This window comes from Bos grunniens, chromosome 9 (genome assembly GCF_055505025.1).
Source record: "Bos grunniens cultivar Pamir isolate PY7600 chromosome 9, Bosgru_T2T1.0, whole genome shotgun sequence".
In the NCBI taxonomy this organism is placed as follows: Eukaryota; Metazoa; Chordata; class Mammalia; order Artiodactyla; family Bovidae; genus Bos; species Bos grunniens.
In genome coordinates, this window is record NC_141173.1 from 32,943,007 (window position 1) to 32,963,459 (window position 20,453).

General features: G+C 37.8%; 1 protein-coding gene across 11 annotated transcripts in view; it reads left to right on the forward strand.

Annotated features, from left to right (window-relative positions):
* FAM184A (family with sequence similarity 184 member A) overlaps positions 1-20,453 on the forward strand; it is a 123,986-nt gene that overhangs the window by 83,362 nt on the left and 20,171 nt on the right. For 7 of the 11 annotated variants that reach the window (XR_015132727.1, XR_015132726.1, XM_086317110.1 and 4 more), the window contains 2 exons: positions 16,105-16,317; positions 18,594-18,747. Coding sequence is in view for 9 of the 11 variants with exons in the window: in XM_086317110.1 (XP_086173236.1) it covers positions 16,105-16,317; positions 18,594-18,747 (367 nt within the window). In the remaining 2 variants the exon portion in view is untranslated. Of the gene's footprint in view, positions 1-7,712; positions 7,755-16,104; positions 16,318-18,593; positions 18,748-20,453 lie in introns of all 11 variants that reach the window. The other 4 variants (XM_086317109.1, XM_086317112.1, XM_086317111.1 and 1 more) reach the window with 1 other exon arrangement.

The window sequence follows — 20,453 nt, forward strand, 5'->3', positions numbered from 1 at the left end:
GAAGACTCTTGAGAGTCTCTTGGACTGTAAGGAGATCCAACCAGTCCATCCTAAAGGAGATCAGTCCTGAGTGTTCATTGGAAGGACTGATGTTGAAGCTGAAACTCCAATACTTTGGCCACCTGATGCGAAGAGCTGACTCATTGGAAAAGACCCTGATGCTGGGAAAGATTGAGGGCAAGAGGAGAGGGGGATGACAGAGGATAAGATGGTTGGATGGCATCACCGACTCAATGGAGATGGGTTTGGGTGGACTCCGGGAGTTGGTGATGGACAGGAAGGCCTGGCCTGCTGCGGTTCACGGGGTCGCAAAGAGTCGGACACGAATGAGCGACTGGACTGAACTGCACTGAACTCAGCATGCAGGATCTTAGTTCACTGACCAAGGATTGAACCCTTACCGACACTGGGAGTGTGTATTCTTAACCACTGGACTACCAGGGAAGTTCCCACCTGCCCCCTGAGTAGTTTTAATGTGTACTGAGTGTGTGTGTGTATGTGTGTTCTGCAAAATACTGCGGTGGGACTGTGATGAAATGCCGAACAGTCTATGCCTTCACAGGCACTAGGGCCCAGAAGACACTTGAAAAATATTAAGAACTTCTAGATATCACTGTAATAATAAATACATTTATTTCCATTTCCCATGGCAGGATACTAAAAATAATTACAATACTTTGGATTTGAAGAGAGTCAGTAGATATATGATTATAAAGTTAAAGACCTAGCCTCTGAGAAGTGTTAAAATTATCTAACATTAGCTTCTCTTCACCTTAATTTCATTGAAAAGCCTGTTATTACTGATTTAGTTTAAATATGAAATAATTGTTCATGACTTTTCTTATTTTTTGTTTCAGGAGAATTATTAAAGTTGTGATTCCCACTTCTAATCTTAGGTTTATTGGTTGCTTTTCTCTAGATGTTAGTATACTTGAAAATAATATTGGAGAAAACTTTCCATAATTTAAGAAAGTACAGTGTTATATGTTAAATACTTAATTTTAGAATATTTTATTAAGATTTAACATATTTTACTTGAATGCAATGTAAAATTAATGTAGATATTGTTTCAAGGAATTTAGAAATTTAACAAGTGACATTTCTTCTGTTAGTAAAGAAAATTCTATTGTCAGAATAAAAAATGTTGACATATGTTAAAAATTCAGTATTTCTGATACGCTAGGCACTGTGACAGACCAGTAACAGGGCTGTCTTACTTCCCTTTGTTTATAATCTAGAAAAGAAGGCAAACAGAAATGGCACATTAATTCATTACAACCGTAATGTTGTATGGGGAAGGCTTCTCTAAGTGCAGGATCTTTTACCTGGAAGAGAAGTGGAATCAGGCCAAGAGGAGAAGGAGAACAGCATTCTGGGCAGAGGGGGAAGTATGTGCAAAGGTCCTCAGGCAGCCCCCAAATATCTATATTCTGGGGAATAGAGAGCTAGGAAGAGGGGGGAGGTAGGTAGCAGGGTCAGATAACATGGGTTCTTGTTTGTCTTGTGGAGATTTTATCTAAAGTGCCATGACAAGCCACTGAAAGATTTTAAGCAAGGTTTGATGAATCTAACACATTCAAACATTAAAGTTTGAAAACTCTGACTGCAGTACAGAGAATAGACCAGCGAAGGACAAGATAGGTGCCGTGCAGTGTATATTGCTTCCCTCTTGGCAGCCTTTGTTCAGATTAATACAGATATTTAGTATACTCATTAGTTCACTTCTCTGAGGGAGTACATTTCTCAGTCTTAGATTCTGCTGGCTTCTGTCAACAGGATTTCTGCAAGATATCTGTTTTTTCTAAATAACTTCTTTTTGTTATCTAAGAGTTTCTCATGACTTCTTATGCTTCTGTGGGGAAGGGGAAAAGGTAGAGAGTAGTAAAAACTAACTCAGTAATAAAAGTCCATGTCATTCATTTAGTCTTTTAGTAAACATTTATTGACCATTTAACTCTTTGCCAGGTGCTAAGTTTGGCACTTTGGATGCAAAATGTGAACAAGCCCTTGTCCTCTAAAATCTGGTCATTCAGTGTGTGCATGCTAAGTCTCTTCCATCCTGTGGACCATACCCCACCAGGCTTCTCTGTCCATGGCGATTCTCCAGGCAAGAATACTGGTGTGGATTCCCATACCCTCCTCCAGGGGATCTTCCCTACCCAGGGATTGATCTACCCTACCCATCTCTTATGTCTCCTGCATTAGTAGGCAGGTTCTTTACCACTAGTACCACCTGGGAAGCCCTGGAATTCAGTGGATTTCAATATTTATATACCAGTACGTTTGTAAACTGCAAACATCTATCAATAAAAACCTTGTGCTATTTTCTAAATGAATGAACTGAGGATTAGAACAATGAGATTACTCCTAAGAGCATAGTTTTCTTATGTACAAAGCTGTAAACTTCTCATTAAGTGCAGCAACTTTTTCAGTTATTTTCAGTTTTTCTTCCTTACTTATAATGGCTGAAAGTCTGATTATATTCATCCATTAAGACCAGAAATCCTGAAAGACCTTAGTAAGCCTTCTGTGCTGAAATATCCAAGTGCTCTAATGAGCTGAAGAGGACCTCTTAAGGCCCTTTTCAGTCATCTCAAAAACTAACAAGTAGCTTAAGATGCTTTAAAGGAAATTGACTTAATATAGCATTAATGTTTCTTAACATGGATCTTGCTCATGTAGATCAGATCAGATAAGTCGCTCAGTCATGTCCAACTCTTTGCGACCCCATGAACTGCAGCACTCCAGGCCTCCCTGTCCATCACCAACTCCCGGAGTTCACTCAGACTCAAGTTCATCGAGTCAGTGATGCCATCCAGCCATCTCATCCTCTGTCGTCCCCTTCTCCTCCTGCCCCCAATCCCTCCCAGCATCAGAGTCTTTTCCAATGAGTCAACTCTTCCCATGAGGTGGCCAAAGTACTGGAGTTTCAGCTTTAGCATCAGTCCTTCCAAAGAAATCCCAGGGCCAATCTCCTTCATAATGGACTGGTTGGATCTCCTTGCAGTCCAAGGGACTCTCAAGAGTCTTCTCCAACACCACAATTCAAAAGCATCAATTCTTGGGCGCTCAGCCTTCTTCACAGTCCAACTCTCACATCCATACATGACCACAGGAAAAACCATAGCCTTGACTAGACGAACCTTTGTTGGCAAAGTAATGTCTCTGCTTTTGAATATGCTATCTAGGTTGGTCATAACTTTCCTTCCAAGGAGTAAGCGTCTTTTAATTTCATGGCTGCAGTCACCATCTGCAGTGATTTTGGAGCCCAGAAAAATAAAGTCTGACACTGTTTCCACTGTTTCCCCATCTATTTCCCATGAAGTGGTGGGACCGGATGCCATGATCTTCGTTTTCTGAATGTTGAGCTTTAAGCCAACTTTTTCACTCTCCACTTTCACTTTCATCAAGAGCCTTTTGAGTTCCTCTTCACTTTCTGCCATAAGGGTGGTGTCATCTGCATATCTGAGGTTATTGATATTTCTCCCGGCAATCTTGATTCCAGTTTGTGTTTCTTCCAGTCCAGCATTCCTCATGATGTACTCTGCATATAAGTTAAATAAACAGGGTGACAATATACAGCCTTGACGAACTCCTTTTCCTATTTGGAACCAATCTGTTGTTCCATGTCCTGTTCTAACTGTTGCTTCCTGACCTGTATACAAATTTCTCAAGAGGCAGATCAGGTGGTCTGGTATTCCCATCTCTTGAAGAATTTTCCACAGTTGATTGTGATCCACACACTCAAAGGCTTTGGCATAGTCAATGAAGCCTAAATAGATGTTTTTCTGGAACTCTCTTGCTTTTTCCATGATCCAGCGGATGTTGGCAATTTGATCTCTGGTTCCTCTGCCTTTTCTAAAACCAGCTTGAACATCAGGAAGTTCATGGTTCACATATTGCTGAAGCCTGGCTTGGAGAATTTTGAGCATTACTTTACTAGCATGTGAGATGAGTGCAATTGTGTGGTAGTTTGAGCATTCTTTGGCATTGCCTTTCTTTGGGATTGGAATGAAAACTGACCTTTTCTGGCCCTGTGGCCACTGCTGAGTTTTCCAAATTTGCTGGCATATTGAGTGCAGCACTTTCACAGCATCATCTTTCAGGATTTGGAATAGCTCAACTGGAATTCCATCACCTCCACTAGCTTTGTAGTGATGCTTTCTAAGGCCCACTTGACTTCACATTCCAGGATGTGTGGCTCTAGGTCAGTGATCATACCATCATGATTATCTGGGTCGTGAAGATCTTTTTTGTACAGCTCTTCTGTGTATTCTTGCCATCTCTTCTTAATATCTTCTGCTTCTGTTAGGTCCATACCATTTCTGTCCTTTATCGAGCTCATCTTTGCATGAAATGTTCCTTTGGTATCTCTGATTTTCTTGAAGAGATCCCTAGTCTTTCCCATTCTGTTGTTTTCCTCTATTTCTTTGCATTGATCATTGAGGAAGGCTTTCTTATCTCTCCTTGCTATTCTTGGGAACTCTGCATTCAGATGTTTATATATTTCCTTTTCTCCTTTGCTTTTTGCTTCTCTTCTTTTCACAGCTATTTGTAAGGCCTCCCCAGACAGTCATTTTGCTTTTTTGCATTTCTTTTCTATGGGAATGGTCTTGATCCCTGTCTCCTGTACAGTGTCACAAACCTCATTCCATAGTTCATCAGGCACTCTATCTATCAGATCTAGGCCCTTAAATCTATTTCTCACTTCCACTGTATAATCATAAGGGATTTGATTTAGGTCATACCTGAATGGTATGTAGAATACTTGTAGAATACTTGCCAAACAATACATTTGCATATAGATTTTTAGTTCATCCAGTATTCTGTCAAACTTTTACTGGGGGGAATCTCAGCCCATTTTGTGTTTTAAATACCATCTATAGGTCATGCATGCTCAGTTGCTCAGTCGTGTCTAACTCTTTGTGACCCCATGGACTGCAGCCCTCCAGGCTCCTCTCTCCATGGGGATTCATCAGGCAAGACTACTGGAGTGGGTAGCCATTTCCTCCGCCAGAGTATCTTCCCGAGGATCTAACCCAGGTCTCCTGTGTCTGCTGCATTGGCAGGCGGATTCTTTGCCCTCAGCCTCCAAGGAAGCCCAGTCTGTATAGTTCAGTGACTTCCAGTTAAATCCAAGTTAAATCTCCAGCCGTTGTCTTCACCCAAACTCAGTCATTTGATTATCTAATAGACATCTCAGACTTAGCATGTATGGCTCAAAAGTATTGATTCTCAATCCCTATCCCGTCGTCTTCACTTCCTTGCACTTTTTGCTCAGAACAAAAACTGAAGAGTCATCCTTGCTTTCTCTCTTTTCTGATCTCTCATGTAATCTCAATCCTGTTTATTCTATCTCCGAAACAAATCCCAGTTCCACCTGCTTCTGTCTCTCTTAGCAAATACTAATCCAAGCCACCATATAATAGCCTTCTGTTTAGCTCCCACAATTTCACTTTTCCCCTCACAAACTTGAAGTAATCTTTTATGATGTAAATCAGATCGTGCCGTCTTCCTGCTTAAAATTCTTTCAGGGGTCCCCAGTGAATTAAGGCTCTTTAGTCCCTGGTGGCGCAGCAGTAAAGAATCTGCCTACAATGCAGGAGACTCAGGTTCGATCCCTGGCTTGGGAAGATCCCCAGGAGAAGGCAATGGCAACCCACTCCAGTATTCTTGCCTGGGAAATCCCATGGACAGAGGAGCCTGGTGGGTTACAGTCCATGAAGTCGTAAAGTGTCAGATATGACTTAGCAACTAAACAACAGATATGTCCTATTTCACTTCAGCCTGACACACCCCGCCCCACACACCCAGTCATTCCAGCTCACTGACACCTTAGGGTCTTTAAGCTAATCCTTCTGCCTGTTCACTCTTTCCCCCCAATTATCTCATTTTGTGGCTGACTTCTTCACTAAGTTTAAATGACACTTTTTTCCAAAGATCTTTTTTTTACCATCAACGCAATATCACCTCTAGTCACTTCCTTATCACATCAACCTTTTAAAATCCTATTTATCATGAACTTTTTCTTACTTTTTAATTTATGTATGTTTGTTCAGTATGCTGTTCAGTTCTCTATATCACTCTGTACTTCCTAGAATATAACAGTACTCTAATAATTCTTTAAACAATGTTACTTCATTTATGTACTCACCAGTAAGGGTATTGTGACCCATCACCACTGCCGTGCCTCTTCTAATTGCTGTTGCCAGGTCTGTGCTGTAAGTCACCCCAGCTCACAGCTTGTGGACCAGGACTTTTGGTTTAGATATTTCCATGGCCCTCAGCAATATGAGGACAGAGGTAGTGACCATATGAGTTTAGATTCCAGATGTTCAAATATACTTCTCTCACAGAAGATCTAGAATTCCTATTGAAGAACCTCTGATCTGTAATATTGGTCTAATTTATCAGTTAGTTCAGGAATCCTAAATAACATACATACTTTTTTTGTCTGATGATACTTTAAAGAATGAAAAAATTATTTCATAAGTAAATGACGTTCATTTTAGATTAACTTCTAGTACGAGGATATCAGTTCAGTGAAATATAAAGAGGTTAAAAAAAAAAAACTAAAAAAACCCTTGGATTTTCATAAACTTTGTGAACTCTGGAGAACTATCTCATTAGTATATAAAGAATATTATGAGTAGAAGAAAGAATAAAATAAAATTCAAAGTTTGAGAGTTTAAACTGCAAAGTTATAGAATGATCAAACAGAAAGTTAATAATTTTTCTTATTTTTTTCAGCTCTGTGAACTATAACCTAAATTAGTCTTAGGGTATTAGTAAATAATTTTTTACCAAATAAAAGCTATCTTTAGTTTGTAAACATTAAGGAATATTCACATTATGGGGGAAAAGATAATTATATTCCATCTGAAAATTTGATTAATGTCCACAGTAAAAGCCACTTTGCAGGAACTTTCCTATATTAGTAATATAAATTTAAAATAACTACTTTGTATCCTTGGAAGGCAAAAAATGAGGCAATTGAAAATTAAATCACATTTTCCCCATATTTAGGGGAGGGAGAGCATGTTTTTCCAGTGGTTTATCACTCAGCATTTCAGTGAGCTAAAAAATGAACGCAGGTCATATATAATTTTATCAAATACAGTCTAGGAAATAGGGTTGAAAAGATAAAAAGGCATCATTTCTTCCTTTCCCCTGAACTTTTACACTAAACCAGATTATTATTCAATCTTTACATTTTCAGTGATTATCTCATATTTATTTTTAGCCCTCAAATTATGTAGTCAGTGAAGTGAGTGTTTCAGTTCTCATCTGCTCATTTCTCACAAGAGAAATCCTTCTAGGACCTACTCCAGTGCTGAGTGGAATGCTTTGAGGCATTATATTATAGATTTCTGGAAGGAATTTAGAACGGTAATATTCCTTCCAGGCGCTTCAGTAACCACGGTCTTTTAAACTGACCTCTGGTTTACCTGTACTGTCCTTTGGTGTCTTCCAGAGGTAAGTCTGCAAGCCCGTAAGCCTCAGACACTGTTTTAAAGGACTACAGATAATGTAGACTGCGTGTCATAAAAAGTTCTTTTTGTCTGATTTCTTTTTCAGAACTGTTTTCAACTTACTTGTTTCTCGAGCATATTATAATTAACGTTCTATGTCTTACTCTCCCCTTTTGTCCCTCTTTCTTTCACTTAGTCGATTTCTGAATGTTTCCCTTTATTCCTGTGATCTTTTCATAGCGGCACTCTCTGGGGGAAGCTTTGCATAAATCTATCAACAATGTAAGTGAGCGGCACTTACACTTTGTACACAGGGCATGTTGCACTTTTGGTTTTGCATCAACATCATCACCGCTTGAAAGCTTTGACTTGTGATATTAAAAAATACACTTTTTGGCCTGGGTAAGATATGTTGTGTATGGGTGGCAAAGCTTCTAGCCTTCAGCCTTTCGTTTGCGTGTATGCACACGCCTATCACACACGGTATTGATAAGCATGCGTTTTATTTTAAAGCCAAGCAAGATTTTACTTCTCAGATATAAAATTCATTATTTTAATATTTGCATTGATAGCTATAGTAATATTTTGAAAAACTGTCAACTTGTTGACTCTAATAAGAAATGGAAATAAATGTAAATGTATTTCTTCTTTTGTTAAAGTAGTTTGTTTTTTAAAAGAGTAAAATCAGTTGACTTCTTAAGAGTATCAGATAGTTGTGCAGGTTCATAGATTCAGAATGTATTTTACATTTTAATGTTACAATTATTAAAAGATTTAAAGCAAAATGGAGTAAATCCCTTTCCAAAGAATTGGCAATGCTATTCTTTTACTTATACATACTCAAAAATTCAGATACTAAGCTTCAAAGTAATATTGCGTTTAAATGATAATTAAAATTTTTTTCTTTTCACGTGAAGAGAAAAATGAGATTTATTTTCACATCGAACTCGTGCCCAACTTGTTCTTTAAAATAAGTTAGCAGAGAGGTAAGCATCTTTGAATATTTTTCTTGATCTCCTAGGGCAGAGGTCAGCAAGCTTTTTCTGCAAAAGACCAGACAATAAATATTTCTAGCTTTGTGGGTCATGCAGTGTCTGTGACACCCACTGGCCTCTGTCATATGGAAGTGCCCATGGGCAATAGAAACAGACTCCAGTGTGCCAGTTCCTGACCTAGAGGAATCAAATCTTGAGTCTAGAGTGGTCCTGCGAAATTTTTATATTTCAAAACTGTGTCCTCCTACCTCCTTAATTTCTTTCTACTGTACAAGAAAATTTTTATCTGTTCTTTATGTTCAACTTTACTGTCTATATGAAAATTAGAAATACATGAATACATTTAATGCCATTTTCTTTAATGTGTTTTAAAGTGGTACTCAATGTTGGCGAACTAAGGCTACATTTAGAATTTTTTTTAATAATCACATAGAGCATAGTAAGAATTTGGGCATGGTTGCTGTATCAATCCAGACTTTCTGACATGCATACTAATTGGGATAGAAATAAGAACCCCAAATAAGATATGATTGATTATTGTCAAAAATTGTTTGAGTTGTACTTCAAAATATGTGTGACAACATAGTCACTTTCCCCTAAACAGTTATAAATGAAAAGGTGTTCATTAAAATAAAAACAATTTTATTTAATTTAAATGTATTAGTAATTGAATGAGAATGCCTTGATTTATCTCCTACAAAATAAGCAAAAGAGGTCAGTAACACAATGAAATCCCCATTAATTAGTTCTCTTTTGTAACATCATAGTCACTAAGGATGAACTGTTCACTCAGACATCTCCCAAACAAGATGTGACCTTGTCAGTATCATTCAGCCAAGTGAGAGCTACCCACCCCCTCCACACACTGTTTAGCCAGCCTTCCATCAAGAAGTTTCCACTATATGCTGTCTTGTTCTAAGAGAACAAGTAATCGTTGATGCCTCTGTTCTTTATTTTTCAACTAAGAATGAGCGGATGACTGGAAATATTCCAAAAATATCTTAAGGGCATTAAGTAGGCATTACTGTGGTTCTCAATCAATAAACTCAGTTTACAGGTCTTCTTGGAAAATACCAGAAAATTATGGATGATTCAGTATTTTCCTGAATGGTCATAATTTCAGAAGCTTAAGTTGACTTTTCTTAGCCAGGCCCTTCAAAAATAGCAAATTAGAGGTTAAAAAGGAAAACGATAGAAAGAATTAAAATATTCAGTTTCAAACATTTTACTTGAGCATTTATATAAATTGTTGACATAGTAATAAATTATTCTACTGTCCTCTACTAGGCCTATAGAGGTTTTTAATGTTGCTTTATATATTTGAAAGTATTGAACTGAATATTAATATCATGTGGTTTAGACTTTCTAATAATTTATATTGACCTTCGGAGAAGGCAATGGCACCCCACTCCAGTACTCTTGCCTGGAAAATCTCATGGACGGAGGAGCCTGGTAGGCTTCAGTCCATGGGTTCGCGAAGAGTCCGACATGACTGCGCGACTTCACTTTCACTTTTCACTTTCATGCACTGGAGAAGGAAATGGCACCCCACTCCAGTGTTCTTGCCTGGAGAATCCCAGGGACGGGGGAGCCTGGTGGGCTGCCGTCTCTGGGGTCGCACAGAGTCGGACACGACTGAAGTGATGTCGTCGTAGTCGTAGTCGTAGTAGTATGTTGACCTTTCTTGTCAAAATTAACAAGTATTCTGGCTCAACACAATCCACAACTCCATACCTGTAATTTATTGAAAAATTAAATTGTACTTAAACATCCTATTTTTCAAATTGCTTTTTCTTACTCATTTTTCTTGTTTTCACAAAAATGAATGAACCCTCTCACATGAAGCCTCTACCCTGGAAAGCAAGTCATTTTTAAAAAATCATAATTTATATGACAGCCTTTTTCAAAAACACACAGAATCACTAGATAAATTGTTCACCAGTATCGTGATAAATTGACCAAAACTATAGGAGAAAAGGCCGTAGGTAATATTACTTGAAGAAGATAGTTTGTTTTCCTCCTTGATCTCATAAAATGAACTGATAGCAGAGCACAAGTAAAAGACCAGGGCTTCAAAGACTTATCTGGTCGTTGCCTTACGATTCTCATTAAAGAAGCAGCCAGAGTCTTAGTTTTATGAACTCCAGAGCAGTGGTTCTCAGCTATGACTGCATTAAAGTCATCTGTGAAACTTCAAAAAGAGTGATTCAGCCTTCTGATAGACTCACATGAGTATGTGTTTAGACCATTTATTTTGGGGTGTTTTGGTACAACATTTGTAATAACAAAATCAGGTGAGATGATCTGAATTTTCATCAAGAAGGATTAAAGTAATTATAGTGTATTTATACTCTGAATGGTGTCTACTAGGATGCATTTGGCTTTAAGCAGCAGAACACCCAGTTAACAGTGGCTCATGCTGTCAGGATACTTAATGAGGTGCCCAGGTGCTTTGTGTTCTTCTCCTTTGCCATGTTCAATATGTTAGCCTTTGGACCTCCAGTTTGTCATGTCATGGTTGCAACTCGGCTGCTACAGCTCCACCTTTCATGTTCTTGAACAACTGTGCTAACACAGGAGACTCTCCGTTAAGCAGTTTTTTAATCAGGAAATAAAATCTCTCCCCCTCCTCCAAATTCTCCACTTACTTCCTTTTAGCTTATTAACTAAGACGGGATGATACAACCTTAGAGTTAGGTTACTGTGACTTTCTTATCCCAGTCGTAATTCACTCCTTGGTGCTGGGAGAGGGGCCTGCCTTCTTGAAGATCAGGATTTTCATTCACTTCCTGAACAAACTCATGAGTTCAACTCGTTGTGAAGAAAGAAAAAGGGGGAGATGGGCATTTGGGAAGGAAGAAACGGTGCCTGCCATTTGCATTATCTGTAGTCATTGAAAAGAATGGGGGCATTCCTACACATCATGGATTGTATACCCTAGAAATGACCCCATGAAAGGAAAAGCAAACCTCTAAAACCAAACTTGTTGGTCTCCCTAGTAGAGAAATCATTAACCATCATTATGTAAATCCATGAGTATACTCAGCTTGAAGGGAGGTACATATTGTTGAGTGTTTGAAAAACCATAGCGACACCTAATGATCTTGACACCCTCATGGTTTCATGAAGGAAGTTGATGTTTATTTCTCTGTTTAAGACAATAGGGAATGTTTGTTCCAACAGCAGCCCCATGGGTCTCTGTTTCAACTACTTTGGACATTAAGCTCTGGTCTCTTGAGGTGTGCCCTGGGGCCCCCAAGTAATTTTTGTCATATCATGCCAGATGTACACTCTACACAGTGAAAGTCATCCATCCACCTGTTTACACATAACATAGTTTAAAAAAAGCAAAAGAAATCAGGAAATTAAGAGAGAGAGAAGTCATAAGAGTCTTGGGAGACACATGCCTAAAATAAAACACTGTTAACAATTTGGTGCACTTTCTTCCAGACTGTTATTTGTCATTTATAAATAAATATAGACACATGCAAATGCAAAAAAAAAAAAAAAAAGTCTTGGGAGATACCAAAATGTTAGAACTGATTACTCGTAGGGATTGGGATTTGGTGAGGAAAGGGAAGGAAGCATACTTCCCCTTTCATTTTATAAACTCCTTTATTAAAGAAGTTTGTTTTTTTTTTTTTCACAATGAACACATTACTTTGGTAGTTAGAAATTATGTTAGGTGGTCTTTGCTCAATTCCAGACCTATTTAATCAGAATAGCCAAGGGTCAGTGGCTGGGCAAGTACATTTATTAGAATCTACAGAGATGATTCCGATATATAGCCAGGTTTGAGAACCACAGATTACATTTGCTATCTCAGGATATTCTTTGTTCTGAGGATAAGCTATTTGTATATTTTCTGTATTCTTTCATTTCTATAGTAAGATTTCTGTTAGGGGTAAAGAAAACTAGAGTGCATAAAAAACAAAGGTTGTAAGTAGGACGTACATAGTGAATGACATATCTCATGTTGACATCCTATCGTATCCAGTACCTCAGATTTGATATTTCAGTTTCTATTTTGAGGGATTTCCACAAACACCATTGCAGAGATACAGAATCTTTGTGAAACCGCCCTGTTGGAAAGAGGTAAAGCTTTCCCTTCTTTCTCAGAAAAATGTATCTATATGTCTTTAATTTTGTCTTTTTGAAATTTGTACAGCCTTATTTTCAAAAAGATAGTATTTTAAGTGGTAGAGATCAGAAGGTAGCAATTACTGTCAGTGAAGTTTGGCTTTTAAAATTATTTGCAAAGTATCTGCAAAGTATTTGCAAACTACCTCTTGATTAGTAGAACATATTATTTAATTCATATATAAACTGCTGTGGTGGGAATTTTTTAATTAGGATGAAAATTTTTTCTAAAATATTCTCTTTGGTTCATTTAAAATCAGCAAAATAAAAAGCTTTAAGGTTTAAAATTACAACAAATGTGTAGAAACTTACACCATATATTTCATAATTTGAAAATAATTTGAAGCAACTAGTACTGCTTCTCATTTATTCAACAAATGCCTTTCTGTAATACTGTAATGAGAGTATTGATGTAAGTTACCCAGACTATTTAATGCAAAGTCTATCTTTGTTTTATTTTAAATTAATGAAGTTTTATATTAATATGTATTTCCATAAAGTGTACTAAACTCTGCTGTTTAAGTTATAGCTATAAAACAGTTCGTTTTACATTGCTTTGCTCATTATTTCTGTCTTTAAAGTGCCATGTAATTTTCATGCTGAATAAAGGCTGACAATTTAATGCCATCTACTAATTTAATTTTTAAAAGAGCAAAATAAGTTTTGATGCTGCATTGCATGATAAAGGCTTCCTGCTTACGAATAATGTTACTGTTTTGAGCATGAATCCAAAGATTTTTAGATAGCCTTAATATTATTTTCATATGTTTTCAAAATTAAGAATATAAAGTGTCTAAACTAAGTATACTTGAGGACTAAATTGCATGATAATGTCTTTTTGAATATTCTTTATATTTGCTTAAATATAAAGATTAATCATATATTCTAAAATTAAAAATATTACTTTGGAGTTCTTTCAAGGTAAAGTATATTATATTTAAAGTATTTAAGCTGGAGAGGTTTAAAAAGTGTGCTTAGATTTTAAATGTATAACTGTTAACAAAACTGTGGTATTCATTAATTTTAAATGTTGTACTTCTTTATAAATTTCATCTTTAACTGGTTCAAGTGTGAGTCAAATTATAGTCAAATTAACATATGGGAGCTCTTTTTGATACAGTGACCTTTTGAAATAGTTCAGGAAAAAAAAGCTACACTGCTGTGAACTGATTGGCTTCTTACTAACCTAAATGCACCCTTAATTGGAGGACAGGATCCAGGGCCACCACTAGCCCGTGTGGTGCCTGTGTACAAATCAGAACGCTATGCCACTTTTCTTTGAGTGGACTTGGATGCATCCCAGGGCAGATGGCTTGGTGAGGAGCTTGTTCACTGGGTAAATTCGTCCTCACTTGGCCAGGGGCCTAATAATAGCTTTGATAGGATCAGTCATTATTCTTTATGTAACGTAGTCTTTCCCTAATGTTCTCATATATGTTCTAGTAGGTTGTCACCAGGGACAAGGCAGTCACATGGGTCCCTATTCTGGGTCTGGGACTAGGCTTGAACTTGGGAAGAGAGTGGGTAGGAGCCTTGTCTATTTCAAGAACCAGCTAACTCTACTACTTTACACATTGGGGTTCACAAACACACATTTGATTACCTTTTACCCTTTTTTGATTCTTTTTTCTTTGGAGGTTGTCTTTAGTATTCATTTCATCCTGATTTTCTTTGCACAAAATGGTGAGATATCACATGACATGGTTTGTTTTGGCCCTCCAGCTTCCACAAGGAAGGCTTAGCTGTTGCTGTGCCTTTCTCCTGCAGTTTTTACGTTCGCGGGGTTTATTTGAGCTGTAAATCGTCAGTGCTACTGCCATTTAGAGGTGTATGGAGTTGCGTTGCCTGGGGTCACAGTGTTGCAGTTCACCATGACTCTAAACATGGAAATAACCTCTGAAATCTTAAGCTTATTTGGAAGTTAGTGAGTAGAATTCATGTAACTTTCAATAGGTAAAGTCACTTCTTTGGAAATATGTTAAAACAGATTGAACATGTGTCAGTAGTATCATTTCTCATCAGTACTTGACCCTCTCCACAAAGGCATGTGCTAACCTTTTCTACTAATCCTGATGTATAACCCTGCCCTTGTCGCAAACCCTTCCAGACAGCTGTCACTTACCTGAAGCTCGGTATAGTCTGTGCCTGTTTCCTGCTGCTGGCCTCTGCCCTCTCCTGTCTTCCAGTTCATTCTTTCTCGTTTTTCTTTCTCAGTTTACATTGCTGGTGATTCTTCAGCCTATCATTTACTTTCTCACGTACCTTCATGGTAAGACATGTGAGGCAGCCTATGTCTACCTTCCATCAACCAAAAGAAAGTTTTTTCTTATTTACAGAAAGTCACTTTAAAGTCTTTTCTTTCCATTAGCTTTCTTGGCCACAGAAACAGTTTTATCTACATATAAACACAGCATCTTATTATTTAATGGGACATATTTGACAACTTTTTATCTGTTTTTTTTAAGTTCCCGTTAGCCTCAGACTTGTAGAATATGATTGAGTCATCTAGTTTCAAGTTTATAGTTTTGTTATATGAGAAGAGAAACAGATCAAATAAAATGGTTTCAACAAATGTATATGTGAACACACACACATATATACAGATGCTTATACATATTTTGTGCTTCTTTTGGTTAATGTACTTCTGCATGTATTTTAAAACATGCAGAGGCAGTGCGGATGTATTAAGGGTGATGTTTTCAATAGAAGGAACAAATAAGTTCTCCATAGTGAAAGAAAAGTACCTGTCATTATTACAAGGCTGTAACTAGAAGATTGTGAGAGGTCTGTGGTTTTTTAAAAAGCTTGAAGTTCTGCAGATCCTTTCGAATTAAATCAAAATTCAAAAATAAAAATGTTTTTTACACAAGAATTCTAAATTCTAAATTGATAAACTGTTTAAAGAGTACTTCTTTAATGCTCAAATAGTTTTAGCTGGCTTTCATTGAGCAGTTAATCTTTGTACATGGCAGGAACTATTCCGAGTAAACTGTGTGTAGAAATGCTCTTTTCTGTCACGTGGCCTGGTGAGGTGTTGACTGAAGCAAGTGGCAGAGCTAAGATTTTAACTCAGAGCCCACAGCCTTAAACAGTCCTGTGGCTCAGCAGTAAAGAATCTGCCTGCAATGCAGGAGTCACAGGAAATGCGGGTTCAATCCCTGGGTCTGGAAGATCCCCTGAAGGAGGGCATGGCATCCCACTCCAGTATTCTTGCCTAGAGAGTCCCACGGACAGAGGAGCCTGAAGGGCTACAGTCTGTGAGGTTGCAGAGTCGGACACGACCCAAAGCGACTGAGCACACATGCACTGAAAACAGAATAAAAGTGGTAATACCTTAAGATTAGCCATCTAGGATATACTATAAGACATTTTAAGTGGGCACTTTAAGGCAGTTATTTTGCAGTTGTTAATATCTTCAAAATGCCTTTTCCCCCTAAATAGGCACTGTGTGAAATAGTCCTTGTATTTATTCCTCTTTGTGTGCCCTCCTGTGGCAGATTTCCCTCCTGAAACAGAATCTGGAGATGCAGCTTTCCCAGTCTCAGACCTCTCTGCAGCAACTGCAAGCCCAGTTTACACAGGAGCGACAGCGACTGACACAAGAGCTCGAAGAATTAGAGGAGCAGCATCAACAGAGACATAAATCTTTAAAAGAAGCACACGTCCTTGCATTTCAAACCATGGAAGAAGAAAAGGAAAAGGAACAAAGAGTAAGTTTTAGGTGACATACGTTCAAATGTAACCCAACAGCCTGATCACTGTTAACCTTACGATTCTAAAGAATTTATTTTTTGCTCCAAAAAAGTATGTATTGCTTTATTTCAATGTGTTTTCTAGGCTATGACTTCTTGTAGGGGTCACAGTGATTAAACACATACACTAATTGTACACTGTAGGGCTTCCCTGATAGCTCAGTTGGTAAAGAATCTGCCTGCAATTCAGGAGACCCTGGTTTGATTCCTGGGTAGGGAAGATCTGCCGGAGAAGGGATAGGCTACCCGCTCCAGTATTCCTGGGCTTCCCTTGTGGCTCAGCTGGTAAAGAATCCACCTGCAGTGTGGGAGACCTAGGTTCGATCCCTGGGTTGGGAAGATCCCCTGGAAAAGGGACAGGCTACCCACTCCAGTATCCTGGGCCTGGAGTATTCCATGGGGTTGCAAAGAGTCAGACAGGACTGAAGGACTTTCAGTTTCACTTTAACTGTACACTGTAGCAGACATATGTTATTTCTGTTTCCCATGAAAAGGCCAAGGTCATGATGTGACTAAAGCTCTGGTTTGTCGTGTGTTAGCAGTGATTACATAAATTTAGTCATTACTGTTATCACTGTAATCTCTTAATACTGGTCTTGAACTTAGCCTTTCATCCAACTTTTAATTTTTTTCTTTTAGTCTAGATCTACAAAAGATACATGTGCCTAAAGCATTTAAAGTTTTTATCTCCATTTTTTCCCCTCATGCTTTTTCTTATGCACAGAACTCACAATGAAATGAAATTGGAGACATTTAAAAATAGTACAATTCCCTGTATACTGTTTGTATCACTATATGGTGATCACTCAGAAAAGATACATTATTGGTTTCATTATATGCCAGAATCTCCCCATATCCATTATTTAGTTCTGTGTTAAAATGTTAGTTGGACTTAGCCTTAGTGTGATTAATTTTAGTGTAGTTCATTTCTTAACACTGTATTTCTCAATTTAAGGACCTTATGGATAATTAAGATAAAGATGTGATAGAAAAAGTTACTAATAATAATGTTTACCATCCATACTGTTACTACATATACACATTTTAATTCTTTATTTGGGTATAGACACTATTTTAAGAAATGGTGTGTTATTTAAAAATTGTTAAAAGAAAAATGTCATACTCTTAAAAACAACTAATTTGCTTGTACAGTAAGTTTAGTCTATTGATATTGTCCAAAAAAATCAAGGGGGTTCCTTTGGTTAATAATTCAACCTTAGCATTGCTAAATACTCTATTCATTGGATTCCATTTGTGAATTATGATAACACATAAGCTTACATATCATACTTTAATTTTATACAAACAGTCTTTTCAGAACTATAATCATTTTTCAGAAGAAATCAAAACTGGCAATTTTATTGTCTGTCATTAGGTAGCCAAGCTAACCCTAAGTCATGTTGCCTGTACTCAAAGTCCTTTATTTTACCTATATTCAAAGGAACCTATACTTTATGTTTCAGAAAGAATATAAGTAGCCAAATAATAATTTTTAAAAGCATTTTAGAGTAGTGATTGAAGACACACAGCCCTACTTATAATGTGGTCGCTTTCTCGGAAACCTTTATAGATTACAGTAAGAAAAACCCTTCCTGGCACAGTTCTGTCTCTACACTTGAAGTACCCTGAGCTTTGTGGCCATATATTTTCTCCTTATCTTGGCCACATGTACGTAGTCTGTTCCTCTGGCTAGGCTTTTAAAACTAACCACGTGAAAGTCTTCAGTTTTCCAGTTACATCCTCTCAGAGCTTTTGCTTCTGTTCACAAATGCAGGAGCAAAGAAAGGATGACTGTAGGAAAAAGCTACAAACACTTTTTAAGGTTGGAGCTGTAAAAGCCCTCCTCTCTTCCTAATCAGGAGATCTTTCCTGATCTGCCCTCCTCCACCTCTTTGCTGAGTCTAAGTCTATGCACACAGAAGAATTATTTGTTAATTTTTGGTGGTTTACATCTCCTTAGCTGTTTAAGAAAATAGCTTCATTTGGAAACTGCCCTAGGTAAAGGGTCTGTATCTCAATACAAACACTATATATTGACTCTGATTCATGATGATTATGCTGCTGAAGTGAACCTACTAGTTTATTTTCTGGTGATGATCTTATATCTAGTTTTCTTGAAATGAATTAGAGATCTGTTTTCCTTAAATAATGAGTTTTAGTATTTTTTCTATTTTGTTTGCATTTCCCTTCCTGTAGTCTGGCATAATAATTTGAGTATGTTTCTCTCATTCTAGGCTCTTGAAAGTCATTTACAACAGAAACATTCTGCAGAGCTTCAATCATTAAAAGATGCACACAGAGAATCGATGGAGGGCTTCAGGATAGAAATGGAACAGGAACTTCAGACACTTCGGTTTGAATTAGAAGATGAAGGAAAGGCTATGCTTGGTATTTTGAAATGATTATACTCCTATCATATTTATTTTTACATCCTTCTAACTTGAAATTCAGTAAGAAATTACAAAACTGTACTCTTAATCTTTGAAACCTCAGAATGACTATCTGAGTGTTGTTCCTATTATATTTGAAGTTACTGGATGAAGGAGCAAGTGTTGGTGGAGTAGAATGGATAGAACACACATGGTAAAGTGAGGTTCCCTCAACGTTCTCTGTACTTTGGCTGTGTAAGCGACACAAAGTGGGGCTTCCATTTGTCATTAAGGGACTAACGCGTTAGTCCGTGACATTCATACTTCCCCACTATCAAGTGACTGAAAGGAATAGAAAGCATGGAACCACATGTCTTTAGGCTGTATCATCATATTGGGTTTTTTTTTCCCCCACTTTAGGATTTTGTTTCAATGGGGAAAGTCATATTTTGGTCTGACTTTTTATATGGGTATTTATAGAGGTTATATTAAATAGGATTTTTATCTTTGAGGTGTTAAAATCATTACCTTTTCTATAGAAGATAATTGAGTTTGGAAAAAAACTGAAATGTATTTAAAGGGTTTTTTGTTTGTTTTTAATGACACCACTCTTATGGCAGAAAGTGAAGAAGAACTCAAAAGCCTCTTGATGAAAGTGAAAGAGGAGAGTGAAAAAGTTGGCTTAAAGCTCAACATTCAGAAATCGAAGATCATGGCATCCAGTCCCACCACTTCATGGGAAATAGATGGGGAAACAGTGGAAACAGTGTCAGACTTTATTTTTCTGGGCTCCAAAATCACTACAGATGGTGACTGCAGCCATGAAATTAAAAGACGCTTACTCCTTGGAAGGAAAGTTATGACCAACCTAGATAGCATATTGAAAAGCAGAGACATTACTTTGCCAACAAAGGTTCGTCTAGTCAAGGCTATGGTTTTTCCTGTGGTCATGTATGGATGTGAGAGTTGGACGGTAAAGAAGGCTGAGCGCTGAAGAATTGATGCTTTTGAACTGTGGTGTTGGAGAAGACTCTTGAGAGTCCCTTGGACTGCAAGGAGATCCAACCAGTCCATTCTGAAGGAGATCGGCCCTGGGATTTCTTTGGAAGGACTGATGCTAAAGCTGAAACTCCAGTACTTTGGCCACCTCACGCGAAGAGTTGACTCATTGGAAAAGACTGTGATGCTGGGAGGGATTGGGGGCAGGAGGAGAAGGGGACGACAGAGGATGAGATGGCTGGATGGCATCACTGACTTGATGGACGTGAGTCTCAGAACTCCGGGAGTTGGTGATGGACAGGGAGGCCTGGCGTGCTGCGATTCATGGGGTCACAAAGGGTCGGACACGACTAAGCGACTGATCTGATCTGATCTGAATGTCATTCAATAACTTTTTATTTTCCTTGTTTTTTTTTTAAACCAAATTCTCCTAATGTTTTTTGTGTCTTTGTCACGCTTCAGTGAAATTTTCTTTTCAAAGTAAGAATTGAGAAAAAAGAAGACCAAAGTTGTGACTATTTGGGGCCTCAAATGGAAAACCCGTTGACCCATTCATCATCTCTGCTGCTGCTGGGACTTGTAGGCCAGGTCGTTAGAGCGCCCTCCTCTTCCTGAGGAGAGGTAAACATGGGCCAAGTGTTGGAACCCTTGTCCACTGAAACATGATTTAAATATGTCTTTGTTGACAAAGGACTTCTTGTGATTTCTTAAACTTTTTATTTTGAG